The sequence below is a fragment of the Meleagris gallopavo genome, chromosome 2 (assembly GCF_000146605.3).
Source record: "Meleagris gallopavo isolate NT-WF06-2002-E0010 breed Aviagen turkey brand Nicholas breeding stock chromosome 2, Turkey_5.1, whole genome shotgun sequence".
Classification (NCBI taxonomy): Eukaryota; Metazoa; Chordata; class Aves; order Galliformes; family Phasianidae; genus Meleagris; species Meleagris gallopavo.
The window spans coordinates 56458504-56473270 of record NC_015012.2 but is presented as its reverse complement, the minus strand read 5'-3'; the positions used below and the strand labels follow the sequence as shown (position 1 = coordinate 56473270).

General features: G+C 38.8%; 1 protein-coding gene across 5 annotated transcripts in view; it reads right to left on the bottom strand.

Moving 5' to 3' along the window:
- The window catches only part of SOGA3 (SOGA family member 3), a 31615-nt gene extending 16854 nt beyond the window's left edge, over positions 1 to 14761 (bottom strand). For all 5 annotated transcript variants that reach the window (XR_002112206.1, XR_002112207.1, XM_010707347.2 and 2 more), the window contains exons 1-3: positions 14662 to 14761; positions 14156 to 14380; positions 10582 to 10740 (exon numbers count right to left, since the gene is read on the bottom strand). Coding sequence is in view for 3 of the 5 variants with exons in the window: in XM_010707347.2 (XP_010705649.1) it covers positions 10582 to 10740; positions 14156 to 14380; positions 14662 to 14709 (432 nt within the window). In the remaining 2 variants the exon portion in view is untranslated. The remainder of the gene's footprint in view (positions 1 to 10581; positions 10741 to 14155; positions 14381 to 14661) is intronic.
- Positions 14762 to 14767: the final 6 nt, after the last annotated feature.

Genomic DNA, 14767 nt, shown 5'->3' with positions numbered 1-14767 from the left:
CAGAAATCAGTTCTGCAAAGTTAAGCTAGTCATGTTTGTACAAATTGCACTCAAGCTTATTTCAAACTGAAGAGCTGTGTCATATGCACAGACGGTTCTTATTGGATTCACAGGGAAGGGTTACATCAAGAATACGCACATTAGGTTTGTAAGCACTCACCAGGAAAAGGGGCTCTGTAGGTCACCCTTCAAGACTATGCACCTCAGACAGCACTTCTAGTACAGGAACATCTCACATAAAAATCAAATTTTAGAATCATTTGAGAGGATGCAAAAGTTTGAGATGAATTAATTTAGGAAAAATGCAAGGGGCTGGAAGCTAAACTGGAAGGAAGATATTTTAGCAGTTTAGACATCCCCAAGCCCACCTTTCTCATTTTATCCTATGTCTTATGTTCATAAGGATGCACACAGTGCTTTTCCCATTATTTCTACCATGCAAAGGTAGCAGAATATGGTAGAACTGGCTGGAGTAAGGGTTGAGTAACTCCACTGACTACAAAAGGCTCAGAAGACCTGTGACTGGTCCCTATGTCACTTCCTCCTAGGTGAAACATGCTCAGCTTTTTAAGGGAGATGCTAATTCCTTGCAAGGGGAGGGGCTGTGGATCTTGGGCTGACTTGAAATGTTTATGTCTGCAGTTGCCTTAACACTCTTACTTAATACTTCCCTTTGCTGTGACTGAAAATCTCATTCTGAAATGAAATTTGACAATCTTCAGCTCATTAGAAATATCTGATCACTGGAATGCATTTTTTAACTAGCCTTCATGAACAAACACCTGACCGTTCTGCACTTATCATAAATGTCACTGAACCAGTGGATCACCTGCAAATTAACAACACAGCAGTGACTCCTAATGGGGTCTCAGACAAATCAATTCTTCAGCTAATTAACATTTTTCACTGCTGCCTGGAAAAAATTAAATTATGGATAAAATCTGCAGATAGAGTCAAGGCTGGAGAAATTATAAACAGTGAAAAGAACTATCACTCATGTAAAACTACATGAAGTGAAATAGCATCTGTTCTAAAGGATAATCAGTTGAAATGATGTACAAATGTAATTTTTTGACTGTATTAGACTTACATGGTAAAGTTTTTGTAGCAGGGGACTGCAGGATTAGCCTGGTGAGCAGAGCCCACCACTACTCTGTATTAGTTCAGAGCCAGCTCTGGCTGCTCCAAAAGGACCCACTGCTGCCATGAGCTGTGCTGGTTGTGCATGTGGGAGAGCAGACTGAAGAAATGAAGAAACTGCTGCACAGTAGCAGCTGGGGGAGAGGAGTGGCAAATGTTAGAGAAACAGCCCTGCAGGTACCAAAGTCAGTATAGGAGGGTAAGAGGTGCTCCAGGTTGAAGCAGTGTTTCCCTGCAGCCCAGGAAAGGCTTATGGTGGAGTAGATTGCCCCTCCCCTGCAGCTCACGGGCACTATGTGGAGCAGATCTCTATGTGCAGCCTTGAAGGAGCTGACAGTGCAGCAGCAGATGAGGCCTGAAGGAGGCACAGCCCATGGAGAGCCGCTGCAGGAACAGCCTCAGGCTGGAGCTGCAGCCCTGGAGTGGAGTCCACGATGGACCAGAAGAAGGACTGGCAGAGACAAAATACTGTGCTGGTGATGGTTACTGGTGGGTGATCTCTCTTGTCTTTATCTTAGCCCATGAGGTTTTTTTCATCATATTATATCCTCCTGTACTTTTCAGAGAGAGCAGTGTGGTAGTGCTGAAACCACCGCAGTCACCAAACAGCTTAATTTAGTTCTATAGTGTAGATACCAAAACTAAGGTTCCCTGTGCAGTCTCTAGAAATGACTGATTCTCCACAGTCAATCCACCTTCACAGGTAGTGAAATGAACCATTTCTAAGTACTGCCCATCTTTCCCCTTCGAGGAAGGACAATTTCCTGACTTAGATTAACATCTTAATTTTTAAACAGTTAAATGATGACAACCCTCAGCATGCAAATTTTAAAAAAAAAAAAGCCAGGCGCAACAAATGAAGCATTGATGCTGGACTCTTCAGTTTAACACACTATTAGGAATAAACTTTGAAACTCTACTAAAGTCTGGGAACTGGGCAACACTACTCAGAAAAGCACGCCATAAGGAAAATGAACCTTTGAAGTGTATCTATGTTTCTGTATCATCAAGGCAATGTTCCAGTTCAGAACTCTTTCTGGGGCACTGTTACTGGTGCTTCTAATGAGTCATTTAATCAAAGATCTAAATTGCAAGCATCTGTAAAAATTAAAATAATTCAGCCAAGCCTGTATTATAAAACACTCTTCGTAATTAGGCCACTTTGATGTCATCATCAGTCATGCTTTACGGAGACGCAGAAACCTCTCATTACACACAACACTGATGGAACAGATGCCTGGCAAATACATTCTAAGTGCAAGTACTCAACTGTGACCTAAGCAAAGAGCTTGGTTATTATCCTAACCTGATTTGCTGAGAAAATCAAATTCAATTAACACAATCATACATCTAGGATCACACAGAGCAAAACAAAATTTGTATCCACATATCTCAATGTACTATTATTTATACTAACAATGGAAAAAAAAAAAATACACACAATATGTCAAAACACCTCAGCAGAAACAAACACTTCAGAAAAATTTATCTGCTCATCTAAAAGGTTAATCCACTGGCCTTTACTTCGGAATAGTAAATGCACTCTTTAGTATTCATAACCATGTAATGTCATCAAGCCAGCAGGCTGCATTTTTTTGATGTTACAAATAGTGCAGTAAATGAGCAAAGATCAGAAGCCTGGTGTTCTTCTTCCTGTCTAGTATCAATTCCCCAGAGTTTGGTTGATCCCAGTGTTCAGCACACCCTGTAACTGAATATTCTCTCTGTCCATAGACTCATCTCTATTTAATATGCACCCACCACAGAATATAACTATAAACATATTCAAATACAAGAGTTTAGAAGAAGGTGGCTCAAGACACCCATTCTGCACTCTGCTTACAAACAGAGCTATGCTGCATGGAACACTAGTTGCACAAAACACTATCAGTGCAGCATGGAAAATGCCCAGTACATAGCTGGGTCTGATCTCCTGTTCACTGGCCACGTTTTGCCTAAGAAAACAGTTTCACAGACTCCAAAGCCTCCCTGATTTAAAAAACAAAAAACAAACAAACAAAAAAATCTGGAAACAATTTCTTTTCTCCCAGAACCTTACCTTGCCTATGCCTGTGTGCTCTGCAGCAAAGTGAGAAATTAGATTCTGCTTGTTATTTGTAATTACAGAAGAGAAAAATATCAAAGAATAAAAAAAATAGTTGAGGCCGAAAGCAACTGCTGGACATCTAACCCAATCCTCCTGGTCATACTAGAGTCAATTAAAGGAGGCTTCCTTGTGCCACACCTTGGAGGGTTTTGAATATCTTCAAGAAATTAAAGACAAGAATACTGGAAGAGAAGGACCAAGATGTTCTGTGAGTTACTGAAGAACCCCTGGAAGACAATGTAGTCATTGTTCAGAGCCAACACATATTTATGAGGAGAAAGCCCAGTTTAATGATCTTAATCTCTTGTGAAAAAGTAATGGGTAGTATACTGAATAGTAAATGCAGCAATTTCTGTGAGAGTTGTATTGCATATGGCTCTGTATTTGTTTTCCCATTTGAGGTCTTGCCAGTCTCTTTCACCTGTTTTTACACTGGAAACTACACTGACATCACTCCCTGAGGGCCCACGACATGCTTCACAACAACCATCTGTATTATGACATGACAAGGTTATTATTTCTCATGCTGGCAGCTGAGTTCAGCCAGAACACAAGAGCAATGCTTACCTCCATGTTGCTAGATTCAGTCTTCTTACTCTCCTAACACTAGGACAAAACATACAGGGCCATGAAGCTCTACAAAAGAGCCAGCAGCAACACTGATGATTGAAGGAAGCACTGTCTATGTGCAGACTAACTAATAAATCAACTTGATGACAGAATGTCCAGGTTTCTTTTTCTTTTTTCTTTTTTTTTTAATAACTGTAGACTTACTATTCCTAACATAAAAATAAACTCTAAAATTATTTCATGTGGATTTGCTAAAGAGCTCAAGACTATGAGAAAAAACAACAACAACAACAACAACAACAACAACAACAACAAAACCACAACCTTGAAGACAACAGTGAGCATCCACACTGAAGAAAAACAGCCATGGTAATTTTCCCCTCAGTCTGAAACAAGCTCAGCTTTGACCTTTTCAGCACATTGAAAACAGAGGTGTTTCTTGAAGGGACTGATGCACTTAAGCAGAAGGCTGAACACAGTGGTATAAAGGGCAGAAATCATTTATTATTCTTATTCAGAGCCTTAGTAGGACTTCCCGTAAGATTATGACATTTGGTTTATATTGATTCTGTATAACAGCATATATCTCGACTTCTCATTCAGCACTCAGAAAATGTCTATATTCCAAGAGACAGAAAGCAATTTTGCAAAGTCATCTGGGTTTCTCTAAGTCTATCTAGAGAATCCTACATTCCCCTTTATGTTCCTGTTGTAGTGCAAAGAGGTTGAATTTGGCCTATATTCCAATTACTTTCTTTAAGAAACTAAGAAAATCATACATAGTGTCCGACGAAAAAAAAACACATATCCAGGGACTTGTCAAAAAATGAAAAAATAAGCAAAAATAAAATTACAGTTGGAATTTTAAAAGCATAATCTATTATTTAAAAAATAAGCAAGATAACAATGAAAGTATCAATGTGGATTATGTGCCGCCTTTGCTACAACTACGGATACAAGCATGAAAGGTAGCATGATAGCTATTGAAATAACAGATAATGCTGGGGGTTTTTTTGTTTGTTTTTGTTTCTGTTTTTTTTACACTCAGTCTTTTAAATTACCTGGTATCTTTTTCTTTCAATTGAGCAAACAAGCTGGTACCTCTATGTTTAACTTACACATTTGATACTTGAATGTCCACTTAAGCAAAAAAAAAATAAAATAAAATACTGAAACAAGGAAATGCAAAACTAAAAACTTGTCTTTTGTAATGCTGCTCCAATACAGAGTTGTATGAAACAATGTCTTTTCCTAAAAAATACGCAAATTCAAACTTATAAGTAGCACCAGCACAAGATTACAAATGGCTGTATGTAAACCAAGTGATAATGGTTTTCCCAAACATTCCTCCATTTATTAATGTGTTACAGTACTTGGAGGCTGTTATTGAAGTCATTAGCAACACTGCCTATGTAGGTAATTTAGATCTCAAGAAAATCATATGCTAAGGTCTGAAGTAACAAAGATGACCATTTTCCAGCCTGCCCTTCAGTGAGTTCAAGCTCAGAAACCATATTCTCTGGTAACCAGTTACCATTCATCAGCCTGACCCACATTACTACATTGTTCATTACTTAGACAACTGGGCATACCAGTTCAGCTGGCACTGTAACTGCTGGTGATTGCCCCTTTCCAATAAATCTCACATATAGTGAATTCACATGACAGCCTTGGATTGGATTTGATGTTCTGTTTCCCTTTGCCTAGTTTTCACACCAGTAAATGAAATAGTCAGGAAACGTTCTATGGGTCTGATGCCGACTGACACTCCACAGTTAAGACTATTTTCAGCTAAAATGACAACACAGCTAAACCTTCCTACAGCTTCCTACCAAGCAAGCATGACTGCATCCAAACTGTCAATCAAGAATGAGCTCTGCCCCAGGCTAGACTCTGAATCATGAACAAACTCTGAAGCAGTGGTAGCTGACCCACACCAAAATCATCCAAGGGGTACAACTGGCAACCACATGTCAGTGTGTGGACCCATTCCTCAGCCCAGTTTATTTTACCAATATAGTTGTTGTATAATGGAAGCAACTCTACAGCAAAAACAACTTTGAGAAGCACGATCCAAGCAATAAAATCATCAAAACGATACAACCAAGTGTCTATCTCCAGTAACATATATGCACATGGCATGGGAAACAAACACAAGCTAGAAATTCATGTTCAAATACAGAGCTATGACCTTGCTGGGATCACATGGGAGACATGACAAGATACCTCACATGCCCGGAGTGCAGCCACAAATCTCTGAAGGTCGAGAAGTAAGGTTCTGCTCTATGTAAAGTTCAAATGCATTGTGCATAGCCTTGTTATCGGTGATGGGCAAGTTGTGAGCTATGGGTAAGAATCAGAGGACAGAGAAGTATGGGTAACACTATTTTGGGCGTCTTCCTCAGACCATCTGATAGATAAGAGGAAATAGATGAAGCCTTTTTCAGACAACTATAAGAAGCCACATGGTTTGTGCACTGTGTCGAAAGAGTTTTTTTCAGAGACATAGAGGCTGATACTGGGACAAGATCATCTCTTGCCAGTTCTTTTCAAAGATCTCCAGTATTGTTTTTGTGAGCATGTGTGGTTTTTTTTGTGTTTTGTTAGTTGATTTTGTTGTGAAATCTCCAGTTATTCTCTTGATTTCTGCTCAGAGATCTGAGAGCACTCAGATATATGGAGATCTAAGTTGTGCCCACAGATTACATAAACAGAGCAAACAAACATTGCAACAGTAAGCAGAAATGTGTAATTACTTTCCTGCAGTCTCACAGCACACTAGTATCAAAATCAGAGATAGAATTTAGATTTCTCCTTGTAAGTCCTGTGCCGAGCTTCCTAGATCATGTTGCCTTCTTCCATTTTCACACAAAGTACAGAACAGTCTGACTGACAGGCAGGCTCCACTCCAAGAAAGCATAACACATGCAGAAAGATAAATTCATCTGCCTACATTATGAATTGAATAGGCACAAGTAGTCTCTGGCTCAAACCACGAAGCATTGGTTATCAAAAGCTATCTGAGCTAATAACCTAAGCTTACAAGAAGAGAGCACCAGCTTGCCAACATCACAGTAATCTTGCTGAAGAAATGAACTATCTTGCATCTGCCCCACTTGGAGCAGTAGCAGACTGATCTATATGTATTCATAAAGATATATAGATCTGAAAAACACTGCACTTCTGCATTGCAATGAGGAGTCGTAAAGCCCAGGACCCAGTAAATCTGTCATACTCTCCACCTATTTTATTTATCTCACCACATACAGTCTAAAGCATGGTTAACTGGGCATTTCCTACAAAGCTACAGTAAAGGAATGATTTTTCCCCCATATTTATTCATGAAAAGCTCTACAAGAGTTAATTAGGCTTCAACAAACGCTTGCTATATATTGAATTATTAAAATTTTGTCAGAAGGAATATTGTTTCCAGTTTGAATACTACCTTTGCTTAATGCATATCTAAAATAAGTGTAAGAACTAAAAACAAATTAATGAATATGTAAAGGAATGCAAGTCATTAGCAAATTCTTATATCTCAAAAATTATATATGCAAGAATAACACTACTAAATGAAATAGCTGCAGGTTGGAGGACTCCAACTAAGAAGCACCAATAGAAAACAGAGTTTGCTGAAACACCTTCCAACACCTTGGATATTTGCAAGCTTCTTCTGTCATCAACAACTACTTTCATTTATCATGCAATGTAATGTATCTTTTTTAAAAGCTTCAAAACAAGAAAGGAAATTGCAGATATGTCCCCAGACTAACGGGCAAATACAAGTGTACATTTACTCAAACGTTCAGCAAATAAATCTAACTTTGTCTCTAAACAAACATATCTGCTAGCATTTATCTTTCATACGTGTTTGCAATGACACATTTATTAAAACAATATAGAGTCTATACAGAGAAAACTTTGGCTCTCATCATGCTCTAGAGACTACCGGATAAAAAATGCTGCTTCTGCTTCCAACATTTTAACAAGTCTTTTAAACATTCTCTGTTATCTCACATTTTTCATCATAAGAGAAAAAAATTCCCACGGCAATTACAAATAAATAAATTTTAAGAAGAAAGGGATATTTTACCAACCAGCACATAAAATTAGGTATTTTTGCAGTACGCTTGATAATAAAAAAAAAAGCACAGAATTCAGTTATATGTACTCTAAGCACTGCTATAGTGCTGTAAAATAAAGAAATTCATTGACTATTGAGATTAAGTCTGTCATTAATTCAAAGCTCAATTAATTGAAGAATCCAGACAGAAGGCCTTGACTCTTCATTCCTATTCATGTTAAGCAGAAATTACTTAAGCAGGAAGTTCCATTGGTTGTAATGGGTGAACCGACATAAGAAAGGGTTGTAAAACCACAAAACCAGAGGAAACAACTCATAAGCAAATAGAAGATTAACATTGTAATTATCTGACAATTATATTTAAAACACGTGAAACCTCCATTTAATGATGAATAAGAAAAGGTATTTTTCACAGAAAAATTCTAATTCACTTTAGATTGGTTTGGGTTTTTTCATGGTTGTTTCACATTAACAATTTCATAGTTTCTTCACGGATTCTAAATTTCAAATTTCTAAGCATTCGTATCCTTCACCAGCATTGTTTCATTGGTTTTCCAAGTCATGGCACGCTTGCAAAGTGCATGACAATTTGGCTTTGCTTCAAACTTGCTTATATTCAACTTTTTTCACTGCAAACCACCTTCCAGCATCCCCTATCCTATGCTAAAAGTCTCCTAGACAGAGAAATAGCCTCCTTCTACTAACTGAGACACAACAATCTCAGCGAAATGCAAAAATGAAAACTCCTGCCTAATTATGATAAAACACATAATGACTGGTGATGGCCATTCTCTCCAGCTCCGTATAAGGACGCATTTCTGACCCTTTATCCACTCCATCTCTACTCTGATATGTAGAATCATAATGCATTTTTCCATTCTGGCTCAGTGCTCCCATTCTTTGTTAAAGGGAATCATTCATGTGTTTCAGCTGGCTTAAAGACAATTTTTTTCTGTCTTTCTGATGTATCAAATATCTTTCCATTGATATCAGTAACGACAATAGAAAGAGGGTAACACCTAAGCTATAGAAAGAAGAGGAATATGAGCAACTCTGCCTATGACAGAGGGGTTGGAACCTGATGATCCTTGAGGTTCCTTCCAAGCCATTCTACAATTCGATGATTCTATGAGAACAACAGAACCACAGTTCCGCCTAGTGGGCTGTAGGGAAGAGCCAGGATAAGGAGAAAGAAGCCACTGTTGGCAGAGATGAAGAAGCCTATTTATTGGGTTAATTTCCTGCAGGAACATAGCTCCCCCCAAAAAAGCAAAATATTAAACTGCCACTACACTTTACTGTAATCCAGATTTCTAATGGTTATAAGAAGAAGCAAGGCAAAAGAAAATAAAACAAAAAGAAAATACCTTTGTTACAACCAATTATAGGGTAGGAGGAAAGCATAGGAAACTACAAGAAAGTAGATTTTGAGACAAGAAAAACTGAAAACTTGGAGTAAAATCAAGCTTAACAAAAAGTTGTAAGCAGAATTACAGGAAGATCATGCTCCCATAAAGAAGATGGTCTCAGAAACTTAGTGGTATTTGAAGTCAGAGGCCAAAGTGAAAACAGAAAATCTCAGTCATAGGAAAAGGAAGCCAAATAAGGCTCAGATGTCATTGTGCCCTTTTAAAATCTACAGTTATCTAGAAAAGTAGCAGAGGTGGTGAAAACAGACCTATAATAAATAGGTCTGTAATAATAAATAAATAAATTTATTATCTACTAATATGTTTGAAATTTAGTTCCTGTAAAGAAAACATGAATACTTTTAATGCTATCTCGCTTAAAGTAAGCATTTGCAACTCTTAAAAATACTGTAACTAATGGAAAATATAGGCTTGGCTGGAATATTCTCCAAACCTTAAATGCTTGCAAGAATACAATTGAAAATCTCCTGGCTTTTTTAAAACTGAAATACATCCCTTCCGTTTGATATAAGAACAAAGTAGACATTGGCATTTCTGCTAGGGAATATTACTGAATGTGAAAATCATTGTCATGCATTGAATTTTAAACACTGAACACGAGAGTTGTTCCTAAAATCTATTCTAAGAATTCACTCTTAGTCAACATATTCTCTTTTCACTGCATGCTTTATTATCTCTGCTGTCCAGGCTATCATGTTTTAAAACAATTTTCTGCATACTTAATGGGATTGCAAGTTACATCTGCATAATAACAAACTGAGTAAAGTTGAAGATGACTTAGATACAATATTAAATTATGCTAAGACTGAAAGTCTAGGTAGAGTCCTTCACTCTCCAATACTCCAGAAGAACATGCCGAGTTGCCCTGTCTCAGTGTGCCTGCTAGTTCCTAACAGTAGTTAACAAAGGAAAAATACTGTTCTTTGTAAAAACGTGAGGAATTCTTTCTATACATATTCCAACATAAGCACAAGGTCTCAAGGCTTCCGAACTCTGTTACTAGCAGTTCTACCTTTCATTTCTAGTACAGGAAAAGCTAAGCCACTAATTCCTTTCCGTTTCTCCTAGAAAGGACTGAATATTTCATTTGCTCTTCTTAGTTACCAGATGTATTTCAGCACTCTTTGCTACTTTCAACTTTTATCTGTCATATTTTATGCTCTCCAAACAAGTTGTTGGAAGAAAAATAGTCAGGAATAAGAATTTGAGAACTTCAAATATTTTACATGGAAATAAATAGCAATACCAACCTCTTTCATTTTTTCCAGTTCATTCTGCAGTGCCTGTTTCGCAGTTTCAACTTCTATAAGCTGTTGTCTTAGTTTTTCATTTTCATCTTCTGTTACAGTACGCTTTTCTTCCACATTCTCTAACTCATGATGAAGTCTCACTGATACATCTTTTGCAACCTAAATGTAGAGATATTTCAAAAGAAAGGGAAAAAAACCCCTACAATTACAAAAGAATCACTGCTGAAGATCTTAGTGTCTAAGCAACAATTTACAAGTTAATTCTGGATGCTTTTATTGAAGTGATATGTAAAGAAAAATGTAGGCAATGACATATACAAATAGAATTACAAAATATTCAAAATTCAAGACACCCCTACAAAAAAATTGAATATTCTTTCTATGGAATTTACTGGAAAGCATTGGAAACCAGCACTTTCTTAGGTTCTGTTAAATCAGCAATGAAAGAATATCTTCATTATTCCTAGAGACAGTGCAGCATGTTTTCTCTCAGCCACTGCCAGCTTATTCTTTTCAATGCAGTAAAGGATATGTCCCTGAAATACTTGACATGTGGAAGTCTCAGGTTAAAAGCACAGCCCAATTTCTCCAGGCCTACTGTACCTGGGAATTGTAAAGGATCAGAAATGAGAAAAACTTTATTTTCCGATCCTTCTAATTTCTCTAACTTGCATGGATAGCTAATCAAAATATATGCCATTTAGTAATTTGCTACTGGTTAATTTAAAAAGTATGAACAAACATTTTTGCTGACCTTATACTTATCTAAATTGTGTGTGATATTTTTATATTAAAATGAACACAAGCTGAATTAGGGGGCTTGACATTTTCTTTTTTAATTGTATTTTCACAGAAATAGAGTTAGAAGGAACGCAACAAGATCTAATTCCCTTTCTTTGGGTAAGACAATAAAAATTTTGCTATTTAAGCCATTTGCATTATATTTTGTGAAACCAGTAAAAACTCTAATCACACATTAAAATATTTAAATATACACTAATCACTGCTGTGGTGATGATTTAGACTTATAATTTGAACAGGCTAATTTGATGATTTATTTATTTATTTTTTAGAACACGAGAAAGTAAAATTAATCCTTTTTAGCATTACTTAGAGAAGCTCAGAGGGCTTTCACTGCAACAGTCCTTATGCTTACATGTCAAAAAAGTCTTTTTGACATACTAAAACTCTGGGAAAAAAAAAATTGCAAGCAAGCAGTCTAGAAGAATCTGATCTATCAGAATACAGCAGCAGCCAGTGAGTCAGCCTCCCCCGACAAGAAACTGCGAGTGCATTACTGATACAACACTGCAGTGTAGCTCAAGACCATTCAGTAACCTCCCCCACTGCACACATACTCAAGACACATAATGCCCAACATTAGGAGAGGAATTTCAATGATAAGCAGAGTCCAAAGAGACTGCAGAATGAGCTGAGAATCACACCATAAGGCTTATCTTGATGTCTTTTTCCCCACAGTCAGTATTAAGCTGCTCATCTGATTGACCAAAGTAAACAGAAAATCACTGGGGATATTCTTAACAGCATCCTACCACAGTCTGCAGCTATACTCCGTATCAGCAAATACAACAAAATCATTACTAAAAGTGATTTTATGTCACAAAATTTTGGTGGAGTGGCAGTTAAAGCAGATAGATAACAGAGAGCATTCTAGATCACCTGGAAATTTGAATTCATTTATGCAAGATGCGTTTTAATACAGCTATATGAAAGACTGTACCTCTGAAGAACTAAGTCCTCTAATGTAACATATTTGTAAAATGGAGAATGTTACTTTAGATAGAAATTCTTCAGAAGCAGACTTGGGAAGACTACAAAGAATGGTGCATGAGTTACAAACATGGCTCCCAGAACTAGGATTTCAGTTTGGCAGATATATGGCATTTGACAACTATCCCTACCGAAAGTAGAACACAATCGTGACCTGTGGGAAGGCTTAATGAAAATATCATTCCTTTTTAAGCAGTCAGTTGTGTAATCATTAGGAAAGACATGGGAGAAGTCCTAATTGAAAAGAGCACTTCCTTCAGCTTAACCTGTGATCTCCTGCAATGGCAGGTGAGCACCAAACTACAGGGTCAACTTCCCTCCCTGCCGGCTGCTTTCCCTGTGTATACAAAGTAGCATTGAGCCAACTCTTCGTTTCTTTAGCCAACACAGGAAGCTGGGATCACCCATTCAATTTGTAAGCGAAGATTCATATTTTGCCTACCAAAGTGTCTCAGCCATTCCCCTAAACACAATTTTGTCTGTGCAAAATGTCCTTTGCTTTGATCTGAATTTCCACTTGACCTCTGAGAAAGAGGCAATTAAAAAAAAAAAAAAATTCCACCAGTTTTGTTCCTGACCAGGAAGACACTGGTCTGTTCAGAGCTATGTGATAGCTAGTTACAGAACTTTTGCGGCCAAAACAGCAAATGTAGCTTTTGAATATGCACAGAAAAGGAATATCAATAAACACCAAAAAGGAAGTTATCATTTTAAATGGCATTAGTAAGAAAATTACTAGAATATGTCTTGGACTGGTGTCTATGTTTTAATAAGAATGATGGTAAGCTGGAAATTTTTCAGAAAAGATGATCCAAGTCTGAATAACAGGGCTGGGAACAACAGACTCTCAATCCATCACACTTATCAGAAAGAAGCTTAGCAATTGTCTATTCGTGTCACGAATAGCATTTCCAGCTGCAGTCCACAGAATCCAACATGAGTAACTAGTACTCGGCAGGAGGATGGTCAGTGAGCTCCAGTTTGCAACACAGAGATCTGTGGTTCCTTGAGAAATGGCTGGGAGATTCTTCAATTGGAAAAATTCTGAAGTGTTGACTTGGAGCAGCCTTAACAAAATCTAGAGCATGGAAGCAAAAATTAAACAGCTTCCAACTAGTGCAAGAGACTCTATTTCCCTCTAATTGGAGCAATCTAGAACAGAGATGATATTATTTACTAATGTTAGTATTTAAATGAATGCTGAAAATTCTCAGCAATATGGTTCATTCAAATGTCATGTACTAAATACAGGTGATTAGACATGGAAATTTGATGGGCTGTGTCTGCTGTTTCATGGGGATGTGGCAAATCCTGTCTTTGCTGAAGGTCCACTGACACCAGCAGAATCAGGATTTTGAGGTTGCGACTGCAAGCATTCAGTCTAACAGTCCTCTGTGATCTTCACCAGAGAGGACACTGATCTCCTAAAGGTCAGTGGTGCTGTTCAGAGAGGTTGGTTTAATTTTGCAGTGGGAGAATATGGCCTGTGTTCAACATAAAAGACCCAAACCTCTGGACTCCAACTGGGATTTAAGTCACTTTTTGCACAATAATTTCACAAAACACGACTGGATTAAAGATGCAAACAGTCTGTCTGTGGGGCCTCACCGCAGAGCTGCTTGCTGGAGATCTCCCATAACTAGTTAAGCTGCAACCCTACGTGCAGCACTGAATGCACAGTGTACGACAGAATGGATGATAACATGAGAGTCATGAGGCCTGAAGAGCAACGTGTGCCTCTACCTCCAGTGCTCTGTCTCCCCAACGCTCCTCACACCCATACCTTGAGGTCCTGCTCCATGCTGCGCAGCAGCTCACCGTCGATCTCACCAGTCTGCGCGTAGCGGAGCCTCTTGCGCTCGGCCTTGCGCAGCCGGTACTGGAGGATCCGGCAGTTCTTGTTGGCTCTCTCCAGCTCGTGGCGCATTTCTTGAAGCTGACAAGCATCCTCCTCGAAGAAGCTGTCCCTCATCTCATCCATCTCAGTCCTCAGCTCATCTATCTCGTTCTGACACCGGGCCGAGAAGGGGTGGGGACACCAACAGGTAGGTCAGAAACAAAGGTCAGCAAGGGTGGGGGAAGGCACCCAGACGGAGCTCGGAGACGGCCCTTCTCCCCACGGGGATCCGCCTAGCTCATTAAAAGCACCGCAGCAAGAGAAGGAAGCGATGCTGTCCGCGTAAGCCGCGCCTAGGCCATTTTCCCTCCGCCCCAAGGGCTCCCCGGGCGGCAGGGAACCCCTCCCGGCTCCCCCAGCCCCATCTCCGGCTCCCCACCGCGTCCCCTCACCTTGAGACTCTCGTTCTCCTCCCGCAGCTTCTCCATCTCCTCTTGCATCTCGTCCTGCGGCTGCGGGCTCAGCGAACCCTCGGGTGTGCTGCTCCTGCAGCCCGCC